We start from the raw sequence: 20407 nt of genomic DNA, 5'->3' as shown, positions 1-20407 counted from the left end.
TTATAGAATGTTTCTGGGGAAAACAGGATCAAATTCAGAGCATATTCAAAGTGCATAGAATGACAATTCTGGAATGCTCATGGATGGCTAATACTTCCACCGCATCCCCGGGCAGCCTGTTCCAATGCCAAAACACTTTCTGTGAATAAATTCTTCCTGACATCCAATCTAAACCTCCCCTGGCCCAACTTGAGGCTGTTTCCTTGCACCTAGATTATTAATTGCCTATAGTAAGAATATGCATTTACCTGATGAGGTTGGGGAGCTAGGTATATAAAAGTAATTAGCAAAACAGGAATACTTTTATTTTTAAAAACCTAAAGTGAAGACATTTTGCTGTCTTTCCTTGGTAATTTTTTCTAATTGTCCAGCCTCAGAGTTTTTTTGGAAGAAGTGATTATTCATGGGGAGAGAGATTCTTAATGCTTCCATAGTTAATAGTAAACCTGTTTTTTAAACAAAGTAACAGGTTATATTGTGCAGAAAACAAGGTAGCAGGAGCTTAGAAACCTGTTAGAAAACTAAAACAAATTAACAGATACTTTGCTTTGACACTGTAACCTTTGCTTGTTAATACAGTATAGAGTTTATTTGAAGCTGTCATTAAACCAAGACTGTTGGAAGGGATCTTAATGTATGTGTGCTCATGTATATATGCTTATAACTAGATTGGGCTACAGTCTATATGTTAACAGAAGTGCTATTGCCTTGTTTTTACCTGCAGATTCTATGGGTAAGATTGTACTTCCTACGCAGTCTGTTTCACTAAAAGCAGAATAAATCATTCAGTTCTGCTAGTGTACTTATATGTGCACTTAGACTTTATCTTATTAAGTTAGCACAGTAAGTCAGTGCTTATCAGCTTGTCCACTGAACTGGACAATGTGCATATTACGTGTGGAAGAGCCTTAAGGTAATGTGTTACCTTAAATCACGGAGAAGGTGGTTCAAGCTAGTGTGTTTTATTTCGCAGAGGGGTAGACAGTATCTGTCGTAATGAGATCAGCACTTCTGGGAAGGTTCCCAGCACTGTTGCCAGCTGGCATGAGATAGCCTGGTAGTAAACTCAGTCTCCAGATGAAGGTAGCTGCACGTAAACAGTGTATTGGGAATGGCCTCTCAAACATCCTGATGCCAGCCTGAAGCTGGGAATTGCCTGGGAGAGTGGTAAAAGTGTGCAGGCAACTGTTGCAGCAGAACATGCTACAGTGGCTTATAAATAAACCTCTGTTTTCACTTACAAGACAGTCTAAGAGTACTCTGTTGCAGCAGCTAAACTGCTGAACAGAATTTCATTACTGTTCAGTGAGTTGCTTATCTTTGTGTGCCTCTATCCTGTCTTCGTGAAGTTAAATGTGTTGGCTAAATATGTCTACAACTGTGTAATATCTATAATGTGTCTGGGAAATAGACACAAAAATCAAAATCTGTGATTAAAAATAATTATGTGCATTTATAACCGCTAATTATGTATACTGATATATAAAACGTGCACTGTAGGACCTCAGCCATGTGGCTTCCGGGGAATCAGTAGATGAAGATATTCCTCCTCCTTCTGTGTCCCTGCCTAAACTGGCTGCGCTTCTTCGGGTGTTCAGTACTGTGGTGAGGAGTATTGGGGAACGCTTCAGCCCAATTAGAGGACCTCCAATTACGGAAGCATATGTAACTGATGTAAGAATTCAAGCTTTTGTTTTTCTTTGTTGCTGACATGATTTATCACCATACAATGACAGTTTTTTTACTGTTGAGTTTATTTAGGTTGTGTGCATGTTTGTTAGTTGATAAATGTGTATTCTCAGCTTTAAGCAAATGTATTTCCTTTAAGAAATATGCTGTGGGAATTGTATTAAATATTAAGGCATACATTGTGACAGTGAGGTATTGGAATCATGTAGCAGTAACCAACGTTTTTTTGTAGGCATTTTGATTTTATGTAGCAAGATTTGTGTCTGTGTTATTTGTCTTTGTTACCATTTATTCAAATTCAAATTGTGTGATTTATAAAATGTAGTTTTTACTTTATTCATGCTGAAATTGTATCTAAGCTAAATATAACAGCGAAGTCCTTTTGTTCTAGAGAGAACTTCTGTTGAGTTTTCATTATTCTACATGATATTGTACAACATGAAAAGTCACTTCTATACTTTTGCAACAGGACCTGTAGAGGGTGTAAATGACTTCTAAATAGATTTAACAAAGTAAAAGTATCTTGTTGCTGTTGTTGGATGAGCTGTACAATTGGAATATATTCCTCTGCAGAATTCTGTTAGAGACAGAAAAACTTCTTTAATAAATAATGGTATGGATTTCCCAATTAAAGCCAAGATAGTTATGTAACTTGTCTTAATCTACAGAGGATTCTGGTGATGCAAGAAGGTTTATCTAGGCCCTTAACTGAGTAAGAAATCAAGCAAAGGTACATTTATTTTCTTACACTTTGGAGCGTAATGCCATGATGTACATTATTCAGAATATTCTTTTAACAGAATATACCTTGCCACAGATATTATGAGATAGGATATCAAACGGAAGTTCAGTATAATTAAATAGCAAGTAGTTACTCCTTTTTTTAAAAATTGATCTTAATTTAGGTTCTTAATTTCCAGGTTCTGTACAGAGTAATGAGATGTGTGACTGCAGCAAATCAAGTGTTCTTCTCTGAAGCAGTACTCACAGCTGCCAATGAATGTGTTGGTGTTTTACTTGGTAGTCTAGATCCAAGTATGACTATACACTGTGACATGGTTATCACATACGGATTAGATCAAATGGAAAATTGTCAGACGTGTGGCACTGATTATATCATTTCAGTCCTGAATCTGTTGACACTGGTTTGTACTTATTTATTATTATTAATGTTTTCCCATTGGAAAATGTTATTTTTTAAGCAAAATGTTTTTTTCTGCATATGTTTTACATATATTTATTTAAAACTCTTCCTGACCACAAGCAAGAAATCCCTCTGTTTTAATACTTTACTGTATAGCTTATGCTGCTAGCTTGTTCATGCTATTGGGTTGTTAACATGGCTTTTAGTTTTTAGTATGAGTGCTTTTTTCCTCTGTTGCTTGACTGTTGGTCTCTGCAGTTGATACCACCATCTGATGAATTTCAGAACCTTAGTGCTAATATGTGCTATTTATCTACTGTATATCTGCTTATGCCGTGACCTGAGAAATCAAAACATAGCTCTTAAAAGTAGGCCATAAGTTTTGAAAGCCCATATGGATGCAGGTTAATCAAGCAATTTTCTCTCTTAGCCGTCACGTTAAAGCCTGAAAGTAATTCTCTGCATGTGTATTTGGGAAAGCAAATACAAAATACTTGTGTTACTGGGAAGCTTTTTTCTAAATATAGCATATAGAGGCTAGAAAAACAGTATTTTGATTCAACTTTAATAATCTGTTGTAATAAAAAATTGGATACTTAAAAGTATTTATTTTGTGTTTGTTCTCCAGATTGTTGAACAAATAAATACAAAGCTACCATCTTCGTTTGTAGAAAAATTATTTATACCAGAGTCTAAACTACTTGTACTTCGTTATCATAAGGAGAAAGAGGTAAGAGTGACTTTACAGATGTATTATAACAGTCTTAATGCATTTGTTAAAATATATTTCTTAAGCTGGAAAATTTTATTCATCTTAAATAAGCTATGAGAAAGCAGATGTAGCTAGTTCTTGCTTTTGGCATTTAGATTTGATACGGAATTGGTAAGTTTACAGTCATACCAGATAGAGAGGTCTGTAGTTAATGTGGCGTTCATACTTGGTGTGCACTATGTGGGTGGTCTAGAAAGCTATCCACAGATTCTGTGAGTGAGTAGTGCTTAATTACAGAGAGATGAAGATAGGTGCGAGTACTAGACCAGGCTATTCATAGATAAAGAATCACAGCTTTTAATTCTGTGTTGGCAATTAATATTTTTTATGATTTGTTGTGGTTTAACCTGGCAGGGTGCTTAGCTGTTTGTTCACTGTCCCTTACCCACACAGTGGGATGGAGGAGAGAATTGGGAAGGGGAAAAAAAAAAAGCTTGTTGGTTGAGATAAAGAGTTTAATAGGACAGAAAAGGAAGAGAAACAATAATAATAATTATAATAATAGTAATAATAATATGTACAAAGCAAGTGATGTACAATGCAATTGCTCACTGCCTGTTGACCGATGCCCAGCCCTTCCCCAAGCAGCAGTCCCCACTCCCCCCACTGGCCAGCCACACCAATTACTCAGCATGATATTGCGTGGTATGGAGTATCCCTTTGGCCAGTTTGGGTCAGCTGTCCTGGTTCTGTGCCCTTCCAACTCATTATGCACCTCCAGCCTCCTTGCTGGCAGGGCGGTATGAGAAGCTGAAAAGTCCTTGGCTTAGCGTAAGCAGTGCTGTACAACAATTAAAATATGAGTGTGTTATCAACACTATTCTCATCCTAAGCCCAAAACACAGCACCATACCAGCCACTAGGAGGAAAATTAACTCTATTCTAACTGAAACCAGGACATAGTTTCAGACTAATAAGTTGTTTCTTTATTTTTATACTCCCAAGGTTGTTGCAGCAGCCCATGCTGTATATCAAGCAGTACTGAGCCTGAAGAACATTCCTGTTCTGGAGACTGCTTACAGGTTGATTCTAGGAGAAATGACCTGTGCCCTAAATAGTCTTCTCTATAGTTTACATCTTCCCGAGGCCTGTTCTGAAATCCAGCATGAATCTTTCAAGAAGCATGTATTCAGTGTGGACAATGCAAAGTTTGTTGTTATATTTGACCTCAGTGCCCTAAGTACTATTGGAAATGCTAAAAATTCATTAATTGGGGTGAGTAAAAAATATACAGATTGTTTTTAGTACTTCTTGCGCAAACTCACTTTAATTTAAAATATATCATAATACATTTCACTAGTAGTATGTATGTATAATTAAAATGATCATATTTGTTTCCTAATAGGTTATAGAAAAAGACATTCAGAACTAAAACCTGGAGGAAATGGACCAGGTGGTTCTTATATCTAGTTTGTGCATAATGAAAAATAGTTTCTAGGGAAGTGTCTTACCAGGGTTATTCTTGGATTGATTATAATATTGTCAGAGTAATTCTACTTTGTGAAAAGCAAGACAGATAAAAGCATCTTCATTGTGTCTGCTGGTAGTATATCAGCCATGCGAAAATATTTGTTACAGGTTATTCCAAATAAAAAGAATCTGCTTTTAACAGATTGTGATTACTTTCTTTCTCCTTTTTTAAACAGAGAAGATTAAGAAATTAATGGAGTTATTGTCACAGAAAATAGCATTTTATAAATAAAATACAATGATTAACAGTGTGGAAGCTACAGTTTAAAATAGATCCTAATTATTATGTTTCTGTGCTTATGTTGCAATTTTTCTTACAGATGTGGGCCCTTTCACCAACCGTGTTTGCACTACTGAGTAAAAATCTGATGATTGTTCATGGTGACATAGCAGTTCATTTTCCTGCTGTCCAGTATGCAGTACTGTATACGTTATATTCGCATTGTTCCAGGTATGAAGACAAATAATTCATTAGTATTTTAAGAGGAGTAGGATGGACTTACTTGAATGGAATATATTGTTGGGGGGATAAATTTAAGAGACTTGCCATTAAGGTTTTGCCCAAACTAGCCTAGTCAGTTTTTACTTTCATAACTTGTAGATAAATGCCAAGAAAGTGTATCCTGGCTTAAAATTTGACATTTTATTCAAAGTGGGGATTAAGAGTCTTGGGTTTGAATAGAGATAAGTGAGGGAGAACTTTTTGATGAAAGTGAATAAAGAAAGATTAGTTACTATTTTGCTTACTGTGAGATCTAGGAGGGTCAATGAAAAGCAAACAACAGATTTAAACACACTTTGGACCTTGTTAATGTTGTCAAAACTAAAGGAATTACACTAGTTCTAAAGTTACTTTGTACGTATCTCAGTTTGGGTGACTTTTCACTCTGCATTTGATATCAGCCACCATTGAAACCAGGTTATTGGACTGCATGGACTGATGTAAAACTATAGCTTTGTTCTTTTAGTCCAGGCATCAAAATACTTGAGTTTTGACATAATGTCCTTATAATGCCACGTGTCTGTATAACATTTGCAACTTTCTTTTTCTCTTATACATTTGAAGGAATTATTCATTTTGTTTTTTATATTTTTTTCTTTGCCATGCAGGCATGACCATTTCATATCCAGTAGCCTCAGTTCTTCCTCTCCCTCTCTGTTTGATGGAGCAGTTATAAGTACTGTAACCACAGCAACAAAAAAACATTTCTCAATCATCCTAAACCTTTTGGGGCTACTGCTTAAGAAGGATAACCTTACTCAAGATACCAGGTAACTATAATTTTCTTATTAATCAGGAGGTGTTTTTATCAATAGAATATCTTAACTCAGAAAATAGGTCTTATTTCTGTCCATAAAGCTTAGGGTAACTTTAACCAGTGAAGTATGTATTTCGCATGAAATACAAATAACAATATCGGGGGGGGGGGGGGCAGAAATAGTTGCTCGCTTTTACTTACAAAATTTATGAAAATGGAAACTATTATAAGATCTATATATTAAAAGCAGAGCCGTCAAACTTTACTGAAAGGAGGATTTTGCTAATTGAACTCTTTTACAATAACTGCAAACCTGTATTACCAAGATGATGTGAAATTTAAGGATGTTTTCGATGTTACAAAACCTTTTCTTTAAAAAACAAGAGCTATGCTATGATGCTGATCTGTAACCTGAAGTGTAATTTAAGTTATATTGAAAGATAGCTTTCTGTAACTGCATAGAGTGACTAATACTTTTCCTTTTTTGTAGGAAACTACTAATGACATGGGCTTTGGAAGTGGCTGTTCTGATGAAAAAATCAGAGACATATGCACCTTTATTCTCTCTCCCATCTTTCCATAAGTTTTGTAAAGGACTTTTAGCAAACAGTAAGATAGCACAAACTTCTGTTTATTAACTGTCTTTTCTATGGCATGATTCCATACATAAGTGACTGTGATTATATGATCAATTTTAGGGGTACCTCCAGTTTGTGTGGCACAAAAACTTACACTCTCCTTCTGTCCTTTTTCTCAAACACATCCCTACCTATTATTTAGGCAAACGATTATTTTCTTAAAATAATACTTTGTGTTTGTGATGTTAATCTCCAAAACCATCAGTGACGTGCCAAATCCTGCAAGTAAGATTTTGTATTAATCAAAAGCAGTGGAACATTTCCATAACTTGTTATATTGTTCTGGATCTCAAAATAACCTGAATATAGAGAGCTTCTACCAAAAGCATTTGTTCCTATAGTAGCAGCACGAACAATAACTTCCCAAGGCTAGGAGTTAACTAACTTGGCCTTAGTTTCTTCTTACTGAAAATATATTACGTATAATGACAGTGTATGGAGGCCATGAGGAAATTAATCTTGTCATTGGTCAGAAAAGGCCACATAAGTAACATGTAAGACAAGTGACTTTCTGTTACTAAGTATTTACCTGGTACACTAAAACCAGTCAACTAAATGAAAATAAAGATAAAGCATAAAGCCTGTGTCTATACTAGCTGTGCTGTAAAAATGTCTAGATGCTCCTCTACTACCAGAGTAATCTGTAAATTATCTAATTCAAGCCAAGTGACATTTTCCTTTTAATTCCTTAATTCAGCACTTTTGGAAGATGTGAATATTTGTCTTCAAGCATGTAGTAGCCTCCATGCCCTGTCTTCGTCTCTACCAGATGACCTTTTACAAAGGTAATGGCACAGAATTACGTATATGATTTGAATTATACTGTTAATGGAAATGTTATGACCTTTTTTTTTTCACCCTTTTTGGTGATGCAGATGTGTTGATGTGTGTCGTGTTCAACTAGTACATAGTGGTGCTCGTGTAAGGCAAACTTTTGGAAAACTTCTGAAGTCAATTCCTTTAGATGTGGTGTTGAGGTAAGTTGTTCAGATTCTCTTCAATATAGAGAGTGGTTTGGTTTCTTCCCTGAAATTTATCTGAAAAATGCCAGATGAATGTTACTGTATTTTCCTAATTTAAAATCAAAAAGCATAACAGAATGTCTTAATGTCTCTTCTACTGTATTGCAGATTTAAGAACAGTAGATATTACACAAAGTCGTTAATAAACTTGATAAACCGTGCAATACTTCTTGCAGCAAATATGAATACTTCTAAGGTCCATGTTATTCAGAGCTTCAGCAACACTATGCCCTGCAGTCTGTCTCAAAGACCTGAACTCTTAAAGCACTTTGTCTTATCACCAGAGTATACTTATTTCCAGTCATTATATATGCATATGTATATCTTCTTTTGTATAACTTTGTGTCTGATTTATTCAATAACATGACTTGTTTTTCCCCTCTTCCTGCAGTAACCGTACCCACACAGAAATACAAGAAATTTCTTTGGCTATAAGAAGTCACATGAGCAAAGCTCCAAGTAACACATTCCATCCACAGGATTTCTCTGATGTCATTAGTTTTATTTTGTATGGAAGCTCTCATCGAACTGGGTAAGAACTTCTTTTAAAACTGAAATTCATCACTGTTGAATTGATAGTGAAGAATTCCGAACTGTATCTAGTTTAAATTTTATAACTATTTTAGAAGTTACATTGCTTTTCTTTCAGTTCTTTACCTTTCTCTTTAAGTATTTATAAATAGCCTCAATATACAACTTTTGTAAATATTTGCATTATGTACATGGCTGCTGAAAACAATCTTGTGAGAGATTTTGATAGCAATAGATAGTTGATCTGTGTACATTACAATCTTGTTACTATATGAACTTCTGTTTATGTACCGATGTGTTTTTTTTTTTTCAGGAAAGATAACTGGTTAGAAAGGCTGTTCTACAGCTGTCAAAGGCTAGATAAGCGAGATCAACCAACCATCCCTCGTAATCTATTGAAGACTGATGCTGTTCTTTGGCAATGGGCTGTTTGGGAGGCAGCTCAGTTTACTGTTCTTTCGAAGTTACGAACTCCTCTGGGTAGAGCCCAAGATACATTTCAAACAATTGAAGGTAATGTAAAGAATATAGCTTATTTTCATGGAATTTCTTTTTATGTAAGAGATTGTGCAGCTAAAGAACTTCATGTTCAAGGCAAGAAGCACAGTGGCTTTATTTTTTCAGTGATTATAGATTTTAGCAAGTATTTGACATATCAAGAGATGCAACGCCAGAATAGCAGTTTCATAAGTACTATTAATTTTTGAGAGATTTTACTTTAAGTGTGTCACAAGACAGCAATTCTAAAGTGTATTTGGTAATTTTTTTCCATGTTTTGGTAAAAATACATAGGTATTATTAGGAGCCTTGCAGCCCATACATTAAACCCAGATCAAGATGTTAGCCAGTGGACTACTGCAGACAATGATGAAGGACACAGCAGCAACCAGCTTCGGCTTGTTCTCCTTCTACAGTATCTGGAGAACTTGGAAAAACTGATGTACAATGCATATGAAGGATGTGCCAATGCTCTCACTTCTCCACCCAAGGTTTGTCTGTCTTACAGTGCTGACGTTACCTGAAACAGTCTATTGAATGAGCAGTGTTTTCAGGATTGTCCAGGTCTTAACTGTGGAACTTTTTGGATGCTGCAGTTAAGCTTTGTTTCCTAGCATTTAATCTCGTACCCTAATTAAAGGAGAAGAATAGCTTCTAACGCAAGTTTGAGACTATTAATTTGTTTGGCTTTGTAATTTTATTCCGAGAAAGCATGTGAAAACAGGACTTATTTCCGGAATATCAACTTGCATAGAGGTACAACAGTAAGCAATTCTGTCGTACCTCTAACTTGTAGGTTATCAGCAGTATAAAGAAACAATTATTTGAGACCAGATTGTCATTTGAAGTATTTATAAACAGCATACATTTTTGTGTAGTTTTAGCTGCAAAACATTCTTCACTGTTGAAATCAGTTAATTACTAGAATTCAATGTGACAGTAAAATATAATTTATAGTTAGTTCACTTTAAGATTTGTAGCTTGCTAATATGCCTGGCCAGCTGCATGCTGTGCAAGATTTCAGAATGCCTGTATACAAAAAATTCAAAATGCAGAACTTAATCTGTTTCTTCACCCCTCAGTTGAGAAGTCAATCGCAGCAGCAAAACCTGTTATGACTTTGGTGTTTATAAATATTAAGTATTTAATGTAATTATTTTGATTCATACACATGAACAATATTGTAAAACTTGTTACATTTTTCCTGTTTTAAAAGGTTATCAGGACATTCTTTTATACTAATCGCCAGACATGCCAAGATTGGCTGACGCGGATTAGACTTTCCATCATGAGAGTTGGATTGCTGGCTGGCCAGCCTGCTGTGACAGTCAGACATGGTTTTGATTTACTCACAGAAATGAAAACTAATAACAGTCTATCTCAGGTACTGTCTTTTTCAAATTTTGTGGACTGTCATCAAAATACTCCCACTATATTATAAAAACTAAGCTGAGGTAATCAATTATTAAGAATCTCTTACAAAACATCTGGTTTAATATTTTACACAAAAGCAACATTTTAAATTCATGCTTCTGTACTGACAGATTTCTGCATTTAGGTGATAATGTAGGTTGGAGATTAGGGTGTACTGTGTGCATTTGGTCAAATACTTCACATGAATGAATGATATAGTTCATTGAATTTGAACTGAGTGGTTCCTGCTTAAGCAGAAAGTTCTGCCTGATGCTCTTGTTGTATTACTGTGAGGAGTCCTGTGGTAGTGTCTTTGACTTGCTCCTCTGAGCAGGAGGGGGATGTATCACGAGGGAATTTTTCTGATATGAAGTAAGCAGTAGATAAGTGCAGGGGTGGGATGAGGGAATAAAGTGGTTAAGTGTTTTTAAAAAGTTGAATAGTTCTTACAGTACATGACTTGATCTGCTTAAATACTTTAACAAGACTTGCTGTTAATTACCTTCCTGCTGCTTTATGAATTCTTGTATTTGTTTTTATATAGCAGTAGACCCACCATACAGTGTTTGCTAACTATTGACATTCAGGCTGGGAATTCATAGCACGAACTCTTCCCTGAGCATCTGTGCTTTTCCAAAAGCAGTGTAATGGATGGATACACAGAACACTTCATTATATCCCTCTATAGTGAAGTGAAGTACTACCTTACCATTTCCAAGCGTTTAACCACGCATATAACTCTTACTCCATGTAAGATTTGTTAAAGGTTTTTTGTATTTGTTTTAGGGAAATGAATTGGAAGTGACCATTATGATGCTGGTAGAAGCATTATGTGAGCTTCACTGTCCTGAAGCTATTCAGGGTATAGCTGTCTGGTCTTCTGCTGTAGTTGGGAAGAGTCTTGCCTGGATCAATTCTGTAGCTCAACAAGCAGAAGGGCGGTAAGTCTTTCTTCCAGATAATGGGGTGTTACAAATTTGGACTTTCTTTCTTATGCTTAATCATACTTCTGAATCTTTTAAATTGTGGCATGAATCGATGTTGTCGATACAGTTTCCATGTTAAAGTCACCGTGTTTCTCAGAGATATTTAATGCATTGGTTTTCAGATAGTTTATGAACATCATTTATACTCAAGTCCTGATAATTTCTATAAACTTTCTTCTTAGTTTCTTGTACATAGCAATACTATTTTTCTTTTTTTCCATTGCAAAATATTATTAATGTATATATTGCTTGTTGAACTTTCTGGCGCATGGCAAGATCTGATTATTTGACACAGTTTGCCGAGAGGGAGATGCTTTACACTTTTAGGTCTGTTTTGAAAAAGTGGCTTCTACATCTGTTAAAGTAGAATCTTTGGCTGCAGATACTAATAGGTGGGTCAGTGTTCAAGACAGTGTACACCTAAATTGTGATGTTATCTCTTTAAAGCAATGTATACTGTCTCCTGTGTGAAATGAAAAAAGGACACGTTTAATTATTTAGCTGCAATCTGCTAACAAACACACCTGAGGTTTTAGTATTTAAGTATTTTTCCTGTCTTTGTAAGCTTTCTTTGTAAACTTTGTAAATCGTTGTAAACTTTTTTAAAATAAACTTTCTTAAATAATATGCAGGTTTGTAATAATACATGAGCAGTTGCTCAGAAATGTCAAATTTAAGATATGAATTGTTGTCCTAGACCCAATTTTACAATCCTCTATTAAATAATATTTAACTCACATTCATTCGGGTAGAAGGTGTGACAGTCAAATTCAATGTGTGCATCTCCTTCAGCCTGTACTTAGTTTGAAGTTGGCATTAAATCTGAATGGAAAAGCTTTTATCCTCTCTTAAAACCTGGAAATTCAACTCACAAACTAGTATTCTATGTTAATCAACCTTTCTTTTGCTGAAGGGGACACATTATTTTGGGTAAAGAAATGCTTAAAATATACTCAGTTTACCAGAGAAGAAAACTAATACTGTAAAATGCTAACTAAAATATTAAATCACTTAAGGTTTGAAAAAGCAACTGTGGAATACCAGGAGCACCTGTGTGCCATGACAGGAGTGGATTGCTGCATAACAGGCTTTGACAAAACTGTTCTTAAGTTGGCCAATTCAAATAGTGTAAACAATGCCAGCCCAAAGCATTCCTTGAATGGTGAGTATTTATTGGTTTCTTTTGAAAAGTGTGTGTGTAGAAATAGAACATTCATCAATATAGATGTAGTAATTATAGCATTGAATTCTTAAATCTGAAGAACTGCTTCTGTCTGCAGTTAAAGTTAACTACTTAATTCCATTGAAACCAATATTATCTATACATGAGGCTTTGCAACACGGATGTCTAGCTGAATGAAATTAAAAGTAATAAGTAAAATATTTTGTATTTTTGTAGCTTAATTCCAAATTATTTAGATCATCATAACTTAAGACTTAGTATTTATGACAAAATCTTATAGCTGTGCTATTTATTAAGGGTTTTTCAAACTGAGACTTTGCTTCGGTATTCTGTTTCATCTTTGAGAAGAGACGTTCTTTGTTCCTAATTTAGTTCTTCTGTTTTCCTGTTTTGAAACTTTTTTAGAGATATGGACAGCAGTTTTCCAAAACCTCCTTTGAAAATTTTCTGTATGTTTAAAAAAGGCAAACAAAAAACAACCATTCTTGCTCCACTTGTATTTAACTGTTATGTAACATTAATTAAAAGTGTATTTCTTGAAAAAAGATTTGGAAATTAGATTTAAATAATAAAGTTAATTTTTGTTACATACTTTAAAATGTTACGTACTCTCAAATATATATTTATATTTTTCCACAGGAGAAAGTCGAAAAACTGTTCTCACTAAGCCAAGTGACTCTTCACCTGAAGTTATAAATTACTTGGGTAACAAAGCATGTGAATGTTACATTTCCATTGCTGATTGGTCTGCTGTTCAGGAATGGCAAAATATGGTCCATGAAATGAAGAAAAGCACTAGTAATACCTCAATAAATCTGAAAGCAGATTTTAACTACATAAAGTAAGAATATAATCAATTTATTCAACTGTATCTTAGATTACTGAAATACTTAAGTTTTTGTGGCTTTTAGAAGTGATGTCATTGAAATAGAGTTATGATAAGAAAAAAATTGTATCCTTAGGAGGGACAAATATGCTTATCTGTATGGCTTGTTAATATTATGAATAGTTGCTGTAGCTTTCTGACTATTGAGGTTTTTTTATTGTTCAAGAAAAACATCTCAACTGGAAGTAAAAGTTAGCAAACTTAATTTACTTCTACTGGCAGAAAATGAATCCCTTCATACAACTTAATTTTTAAAAATCCATGTCATGGTACCGTTTTTAAAAGATAATACTTACAATTTAGTGTAAAACTATGTACAATATTGCAATATTTCTGCAATTTCAGCTTAATGTAAACTCAAGAGTTAAAATCATGACATTCTATCCAAAAGCTTACTTTTCTATACATAAAGAAAAAAAGTTTTTGTCTTTAAAAGTCTTGTGCAGTTAGACTTTCCTTTCCTTCCTGAAGAGTAGAAGAGTAGTATATATAGTGTGATAACATGAAAAGCTGCTTAGCTGGAGAGGATGTTCTTCCATTCATTCAGAGAGAGAATCTAACCATTTGGTACAGTATTATTGCCTTTCATTTTGCAAAACCTGGATTTTTGCTTAGAATTGGTCACTTACGCTCTGTTAAAACTTCAGGGTTTTCATTTGAGTCTTTAGTTTTTGCTGTTTGAATATAAGTTATTAAGCTTCTGGAATGCAGAAAGAAATGTGAAAATAAACCTATAAACATTGAATTGCAGATCTCTGAGCAGCTTTGAGTCTGGAGAACTTGCTGAATGCACTGAACAACTAGAATTATTGCCAGGAGAAAATATCAACCTACTTGCAGGAGGATCAAAAGAAAAAATAGGTATATTACTTCAAATAAGAAATATTTTTTCATGTGTGTATGTGTAAATGACAAACTGAAACTTTTGAATGCAGTTTGCTCTGTTCAGTGGACTGACCTGTAACCTTTATGAATCAAGCTTCAAAATGATTGGCAATGATAATTCTAAATGTTGTCACAAGGTTGTTTTTTTTTTAGATCTGTGTTTTCTGGAGTTAATATTTTAAGTAACATGTCATCAATGAATATGAATATATACACATAAAAATAGTTTATTTCCAAAGTTCCCTGCTTTCAAAAATGCATTTTTAAACTGCAACATTTGGCAGTTATGGTTGTTTCCAATTTTTTAATCTCTTTGTAGACATGAAGAAGCTCCTTCCTAATATGCTAAGTCCTGACCCAAGAGAACTTCAAAAAGCAGTCGAAGTACAACTTTTGAGAAGTTCAGTATGTCTGGCAACAGCTGTAAACCACATAGAACAGGAGCAAAAGTGGCAGTCAATATCTGAGTAGGTTAAAATGTGCTGTGCTATGAACGTAAGATACTGTAAAAAGCTGTTCTGGTTTGTTAAACATAACTATTAAAAACATACGCTGCTTTGTACTTCAGCATCTATGGTATTGTTTGTAGCTTAGGCTGAGGGACATAAATTGATCTTTAACGTGGAGATTGTTAGCTCTTTGAGTTCTGCTTCTTGTCAGTTAAGTAGTAGTATCATATTGTAACTTGTGCATGATTTTGCAAGCTTTCCTCATCATTCAAATTAAGATGTTGAATTTGCTGTTGTGTTCAGTATTTTTGGTATCATTATTTCCTCTTAAATAGTCTAATGAAAATAACTGCTCCGATAACTTTCATTTCAGAAATGTTATAAAGTACTTAAAGCAAACATCACGAATAGCTATTGGACCTTTAAGACTTTCCACACTCACTGTGTCTCAGTCTTTACCGGTGTTGAGCACTCTTCAGTTGTACTGTTCTTCTGCTTTAGAAAACACCGTATCCAACAGGCTGACATCAGAGGTATGCCTATGTGTTTAAAACCTAAATTTGAGTAATATTTTTTATTGAATAGTTGTGTAATGAAGTTTTGAATATGGAATGTAGAATCAGAGTCATTGAGGTTGGAAAAGACCTTCAAGATCAGCAAGTCCCACCATTAAACCATGTCCCTTTGTGCCATGTCCACAGGCACATATCTCCAGGGATGGGGACTCTTCCACTTCCCTGGGCACCTGTTGTGATGCTTGACTACCCTCTCCATGAAGAAGTTCTTCCTAGTATCTAGTCTAAACCTCCCCAGTGCAACTTGGGACCCTTTCCTTTGACCCTTGTTAATCACACTGTAAAAAGATCTCATTTAGTTTTCTAAAATCCTTGGACTTTTTTCAACTTATACTTGAGTTGGACTTACTTCTATAGCTATATCATTTCTTTCAGTTGCATTTACAGTAAATGACAGCTATGTGGTAAGAATGTTACGTGGTATTTAGAATAAATACATCAACCTCTTTAAAAAACAGCTAACAAAGCTCTAAAAACAAGATTAAAGTAACCTTCAAATATTAAAAGTTACTTCAATTTTTTTTACTAGTTAATGATACAATTTGGCTACAAATACAGATGATAAAGTTTACTTTGCACTAAAATGGCCTTTGGTTTTAACAAATGAAAATGCATCTTAATAAATATTTCTTGTGACAACTATACAACCTTTATGCTTCTTTCAGGACTGTCTTATACCTCTCTTCAATGATGCTTTGAGGTCGTGCAAACAGCATGATGTAAGGCCATGGATGCATGCACTGAGGTACACAATGTACCAGAATCAATTGATGGAAAAACTTAAAGGTATTTAAGCTCTTATTTTAGTGTTACAAAAGGTAAATGCAGAATTTGAACTTAAAACTTCTGTTAAAAGCTACATCTGTATCCTTTTGTATTATTTAGATTCCTTTTTAAATTCAAGGTTTGTGGGTGTCTTGCGTTACATCCAGGGGTTTCAATTACTACTGTAATGCCAACACTGTCTTTAAAAAAGTTCTGTATTTATTCTTCTAATCAAGCTTTGCTTGCTCATCTCTTCATGCTTTAAATGCTTCACTTTTGAATGCCTCAATATTATCAATGAGATTTTAAAAAGGGTTGTGAAAGTGATTTAAATGTGCAGTTTGTTAAAAGGTAATGGAAGGAAAATGTTGGACAAGTATATTTCTTAATTGAAAAGACTGCTTGTAGTCAAAAAGTTCTGTCCAGCAGACAGTCTGGAGGAGATAATATCAGAGGAGATAAATATTCTAGATAAAAATGAAGTAGTTGAAATTTCTTAAAGAATTTTTAGGAAATAAAAAAGGGTTGAGCACGTTTTTTTAACTGATAGCCATGCACAGAATATAATTGTACCTGGGGCATAGTTTCTGTCCAATATTGTTCGTTTAATAATTTTGTTTAGAATGTTTTGCTTTCTTCTTCAGAACCAACAGTCCCAATTAAAAGTCATCTAATGGAGCTGGGCTTAACAGCAGCAAAATTTGCACGGAAGCGAGGAAATATTGCCCTAGCTACACGATTGCTTGCTCAATGCAGTGAAGTTCAGCTAGGAAAAACCACCACCGCACAGGACTTAGTCCAGCACTTTAAAAAGTTGTCTGCGCCAGGTCAGATAGATGAAAAATGGGGTCCTGAACTTGATATTGAGAAAACAAAATTGTTATACACAGCAGGTGAGTTTTTGCTAATTGTTGTAGATCCTTGAGCTTCTTGTCCTCATAACCAGGCTAATTTTCCTGACCTTCAGTAAATCATAATAGGACAGTATCATTAGGAATTGCTTTCATCCTATAACTGTTGTCTCAATCTTAGTGTCTTCAAACAATCCTTTCTTACTTTCTATTTTTGACTTTAAAAGAGACTTTTTCACTGTGACATATGTTGTTACAAGCTGTATCTGATTATGCTGAATTTCAGATTTGTTTGAAATTAAGTTAACACTACTGAAAATACACTTTTCATGATGTGCAGGTCAGTCAACACATGCCATGGAAATGCTGAGTTCTTGTGCCATATCATTTTGCAAATCTGCCAAGGCTGAATATGCAGTTGCTAAATCTATTCTTACACTGGCTAAATGGATTCAAGCTGAATGGAAAGAAATCTCAGGACAGTTGAAACAAGTATATAGAGCTCGACAGCAGCAGAATCACACTGGCCTGTCTACCTTGTCTAAAAACATATATACTTTGATTGATCTCCCAGCTGTTAATACACTAGAAGAAGAATATCCCAGGATTGAAAGTGAATCTACAGGTAAAAGTGTTCTCCTACTTCCTTGTTTTTTGATAAATAATTACTGATGGTTCCAGTGAGGGATAGCACCAGTTATATTGATAGAGTGAGCGATCCATCACTTATGTACTTATTTTACTAATATACATACGAACAATGTGCCTCTGTCTATAGGTAAGTATCCACAATTTAAAAAATAAAAATAAATGATACTTACTTGTAATGAGAAGAAAATATGAGATGATATCTTCTGGTATTTTTGTCATTTTGTGCTAGAAGGAGAAACTGGAATTTGTTTATAGAAGGAGGATATCAAATATTTTTATGATTGTCTCCTGTCAGGTTCTACTTTTGTTAAAGTTTGAATGAGAGGAGATCTTTTAGGTTAAGCATTGAAACACCTATATTTTGAAAACCCTGATAAATGTGAGAAGTATTTACCTTAGGTTTTCTCGTAATCTTTAATCTGTGCTTAATCTGAACATTTTTCTTGTTGCCATCAAATGCACTCTAATTCCCAATTTTTGCCAGACTTTTCTTCAAATGTCAAGATAATTCTTTCTTTGTTTAAAAGTGGATTTAGCCTATAATTCAGTACCTTTTTTCCAGGGTCAGAATTTGTAGAACTGTTATTAGATATTAAGTAGTTGGTGCTTTTTGATTTGATGATGAAGAAGAAAATGAAATATGCAAGTAAACATACACGCCGCCTTAGGTACTTTGTAGAAATCTGCTTTCTGAAGCATAAAATCTGTTGCGTTTGAAGGTCATGAATCTATTGCTTTCTGTGAAAGAGAAAGCAATTGTAGAGCACAGGCAGTGGTTTTTAGCAAATGGAAAACTGATGTTTTGCAGCCAGTGTCAGAACTGAAAAATAATTGTGTTTTGGAAAATTTGACTCTTTGGGAACTAGCATGACCAAAAAGAATTACGTACTTATAATACTTCGCTATTATCTTGTAAGTTGAGGAAATTAGAAGTATGTTTTGCATCATAAAATATGTCGTTCTGTTTGTTCTGTTACAGTAAATATTGGAGTTGGAGAACCTGACTTTATCTTGGGGCAGCTGTATCACTTGTCTTCAGTACAGGCACCTGAAGTGGCCAAGTCTTGGGCAGCCCTGGCTAGTTGGGCTTATAGATGGGGCCGTAAAGTAGTTGATAATGCCAGGTAAATTCATCCTAACATTAAATATATACAGCATAATTGATTTTCTTTTTTAAGATAAAACCTAGCATTGTATTTATTATTACAGTTCTTTGTGGTCAGAAGACACATACGAGCAGGGAACTATTCTCATGCCCTTCCTAAAAAACTTATTTCTGAGTTCTAGGGTGAGGATTTCTCCTTAAAGAAGTTCTTTATATACAATGTTCATGGGCTCTGCAAATACGAATATACTGGGGATCAATAATTTGTTACATGTTACAGTCAGGGAGAAGGTGTTCGTCTGCTGCCCCGGGAAAAATCTGAGGTTCAGAGCTTGCTTCCAGGCAACATTACAGAGGAAGATAGAGAGAAAATCTATGGGATTCTCGGTCAGGCAGTGTGTCGTCCAGCTGGGATTCAAGTGAGTGTAAATTTGGTTGCTTAAATGTTCAACTTTGCTGTGAAACTTATTTTTCCTCTAGTTGTCATTCGTATTAACACTTGTGTATTTATCTGAATTTTAACTACAAAGCATTTACAAGTTCTCTAAGAAACCAGCTATTAACTAAGTGGTAACTCATCTGTTCTAAGGACTGTGGTAGAACAGTGATGTAATATAGTTGGGTGAGTTGCCCAAACAAAAAATGGATTCGCAACTAATATATGCTTGTAAAAAAGGTTGGAAGACTTAGTCAAAAATCTGTTCTCTCTTTATTTGCATTTAGGATGAAGATATGACTCTACAAATCACTGAAAATGAAGACAATGAAGAAGATGATATGGTGGATGTTATATGGCGTCTGTTATTAACAAGTTGTCCCTGGCTTTCCGATCTTGATGAAAATGCAACAGAAGGGTTAATTAAAGTGTGGAGGAAAGTTGTAGACAGAATCTTCAGTCTCTATAAACTCTCCTGCAGTGCATATTTTACTTTCCTCAAACTCAATGCTGGTCAGGTTAGTGTTGTGCTGATGAGGAAAGTTCAGTTGCAAACATTTCTAAGTGATTATGTGAACTATATACTTAGCTTAGAGAAGTATTTCTTTCTTTCAAGGTTCCACTTGATGAAGATGATCCTAGGCTGCATTTAAGAAATACTTCTGAACAAAGCACTGATGATGTTATTGTGATGGCAACCTTAAGACTATTGCGGCTGCTTGTAAAACATGCTGGAGAACTTAGACAGTATCTAGAGCATGGGCTAGAAACTACACCTACTGCTCCTTGGAGAGGTAGGTATATGTTACTTAGCTGTTAAATTATTTTTTCATGCCTTCACTAAATATAAGCAGGAAGTTATTCATTGCATTCTCATAAAATTTTGATTTAAACTTCAGGGAGGGAAAGTATGTTTTCTAGTAAATAACTTTATTCATGGTGCTCTTCCAGTTTCTGGCATGCATTCTGATTGTAGAATACATAAACAGCACTGATTCTCCACCTGTCTTGAGACATTGAAAGGAGAAAGAAAGTGTAGTTTGTGAAGCATTACATTATTTTACTACTTGAAAATAATGTTGTTTTTTTTCTCCCAGCTACAGTTCCGAGAAAGATATGTGGCTAAAGCCAGATGTCTCAGTAGTTGTCTGTCTCTGCACTACTGGTTCAGATTGATCAGGAACTTTCCCACAGAACGT

The 20407-nt window shown here is 34.8% G+C and overlaps 1 protein-coding gene across 3 annotated transcripts in view; it reads left to right on the top strand.

The window, feature by feature from the left end:
- Positions 1 to 20407, top strand: part of SMG1 (SMG1 nonsense mediated mRNA decay associated PI3K related kinase) — a 67700-nt gene that overhangs the window by 24475 nt on the left and 22818 nt on the right. For all 3 annotated transcript variants that reach the window (XM_080557343.1, XM_080557341.1, XM_080557342.1), the window contains 26 exons: positions 1501 to 1674; positions 2610 to 2834; positions 3462 to 3563; positions 4551 to 4820; positions 5396 to 5526; positions 6186 to 6347; positions 6825 to 6943; positions 7670 to 7757; positions 7848 to 7949; positions 8386 to 8526; positions 8839 to 9038; positions 9318 to 9514; positions 10240 to 10407; positions 11223 to 11377; positions 12439 to 12584; positions 13245 to 13446; positions 14243 to 14352; positions 14696 to 14843; positions 15199 to 15358; positions 16066 to 16186; positions 16810 to 17058; positions 17357 to 17641; positions 18647 to 18791; positions 19053 to 19191; positions 19496 to 19726; positions 19825 to 20002. In XM_080557343.1, the coding sequence (XP_080413469.1) occupies positions 1501 to 1674; positions 2610 to 2834; positions 3462 to 3563; positions 4551 to 4820; positions 5396 to 5526; positions 6186 to 6347; positions 6825 to 6943; positions 7670 to 7757; positions 7848 to 7949; positions 8386 to 8526; positions 8839 to 9038; positions 9318 to 9514; positions 10240 to 10407; positions 11223 to 11377; positions 12439 to 12584; positions 13245 to 13446; positions 14243 to 14352; positions 14696 to 14843; positions 15199 to 15358; positions 16066 to 16186; positions 16810 to 17058; positions 17357 to 17641; positions 18647 to 18791; positions 19053 to 19191; positions 19496 to 19726; positions 19825 to 20002 (4348 nt within the window). The remainder of the gene's footprint in view (positions 1 to 1500; positions 1675 to 2609; positions 2835 to 3461; positions 3564 to 4550; positions 4821 to 5395; positions 5527 to 6185; positions 6348 to 6824; positions 6944 to 7669; positions 7758 to 7847; positions 7950 to 8385; positions 8527 to 8838; positions 9039 to 9317; positions 9515 to 10239; positions 10408 to 11222; positions 11378 to 12438; positions 12585 to 13244; positions 13447 to 14242; positions 14353 to 14695; positions 14844 to 15198; positions 15359 to 16065; positions 16187 to 16809; positions 17059 to 17356; positions 17642 to 18646; positions 18792 to 19052; positions 19192 to 19495; positions 19727 to 19824; positions 20003 to 20407) is intronic.

This window comes from Anser brachyrhynchus (genome assembly GCF_964034855.1).
Source record: "Anser brachyrhynchus genome assembly, chromosome: 15".
In the NCBI taxonomy this organism is placed as follows: Eukaryota; Metazoa; Chordata; class Aves; order Anseriformes; family Anatidae; genus Anser; species Anser brachyrhynchus.
Note: the sequence above shows the minus strand (reverse complement) of the source record. Positions and strands in the feature narration are given on the sequence as shown.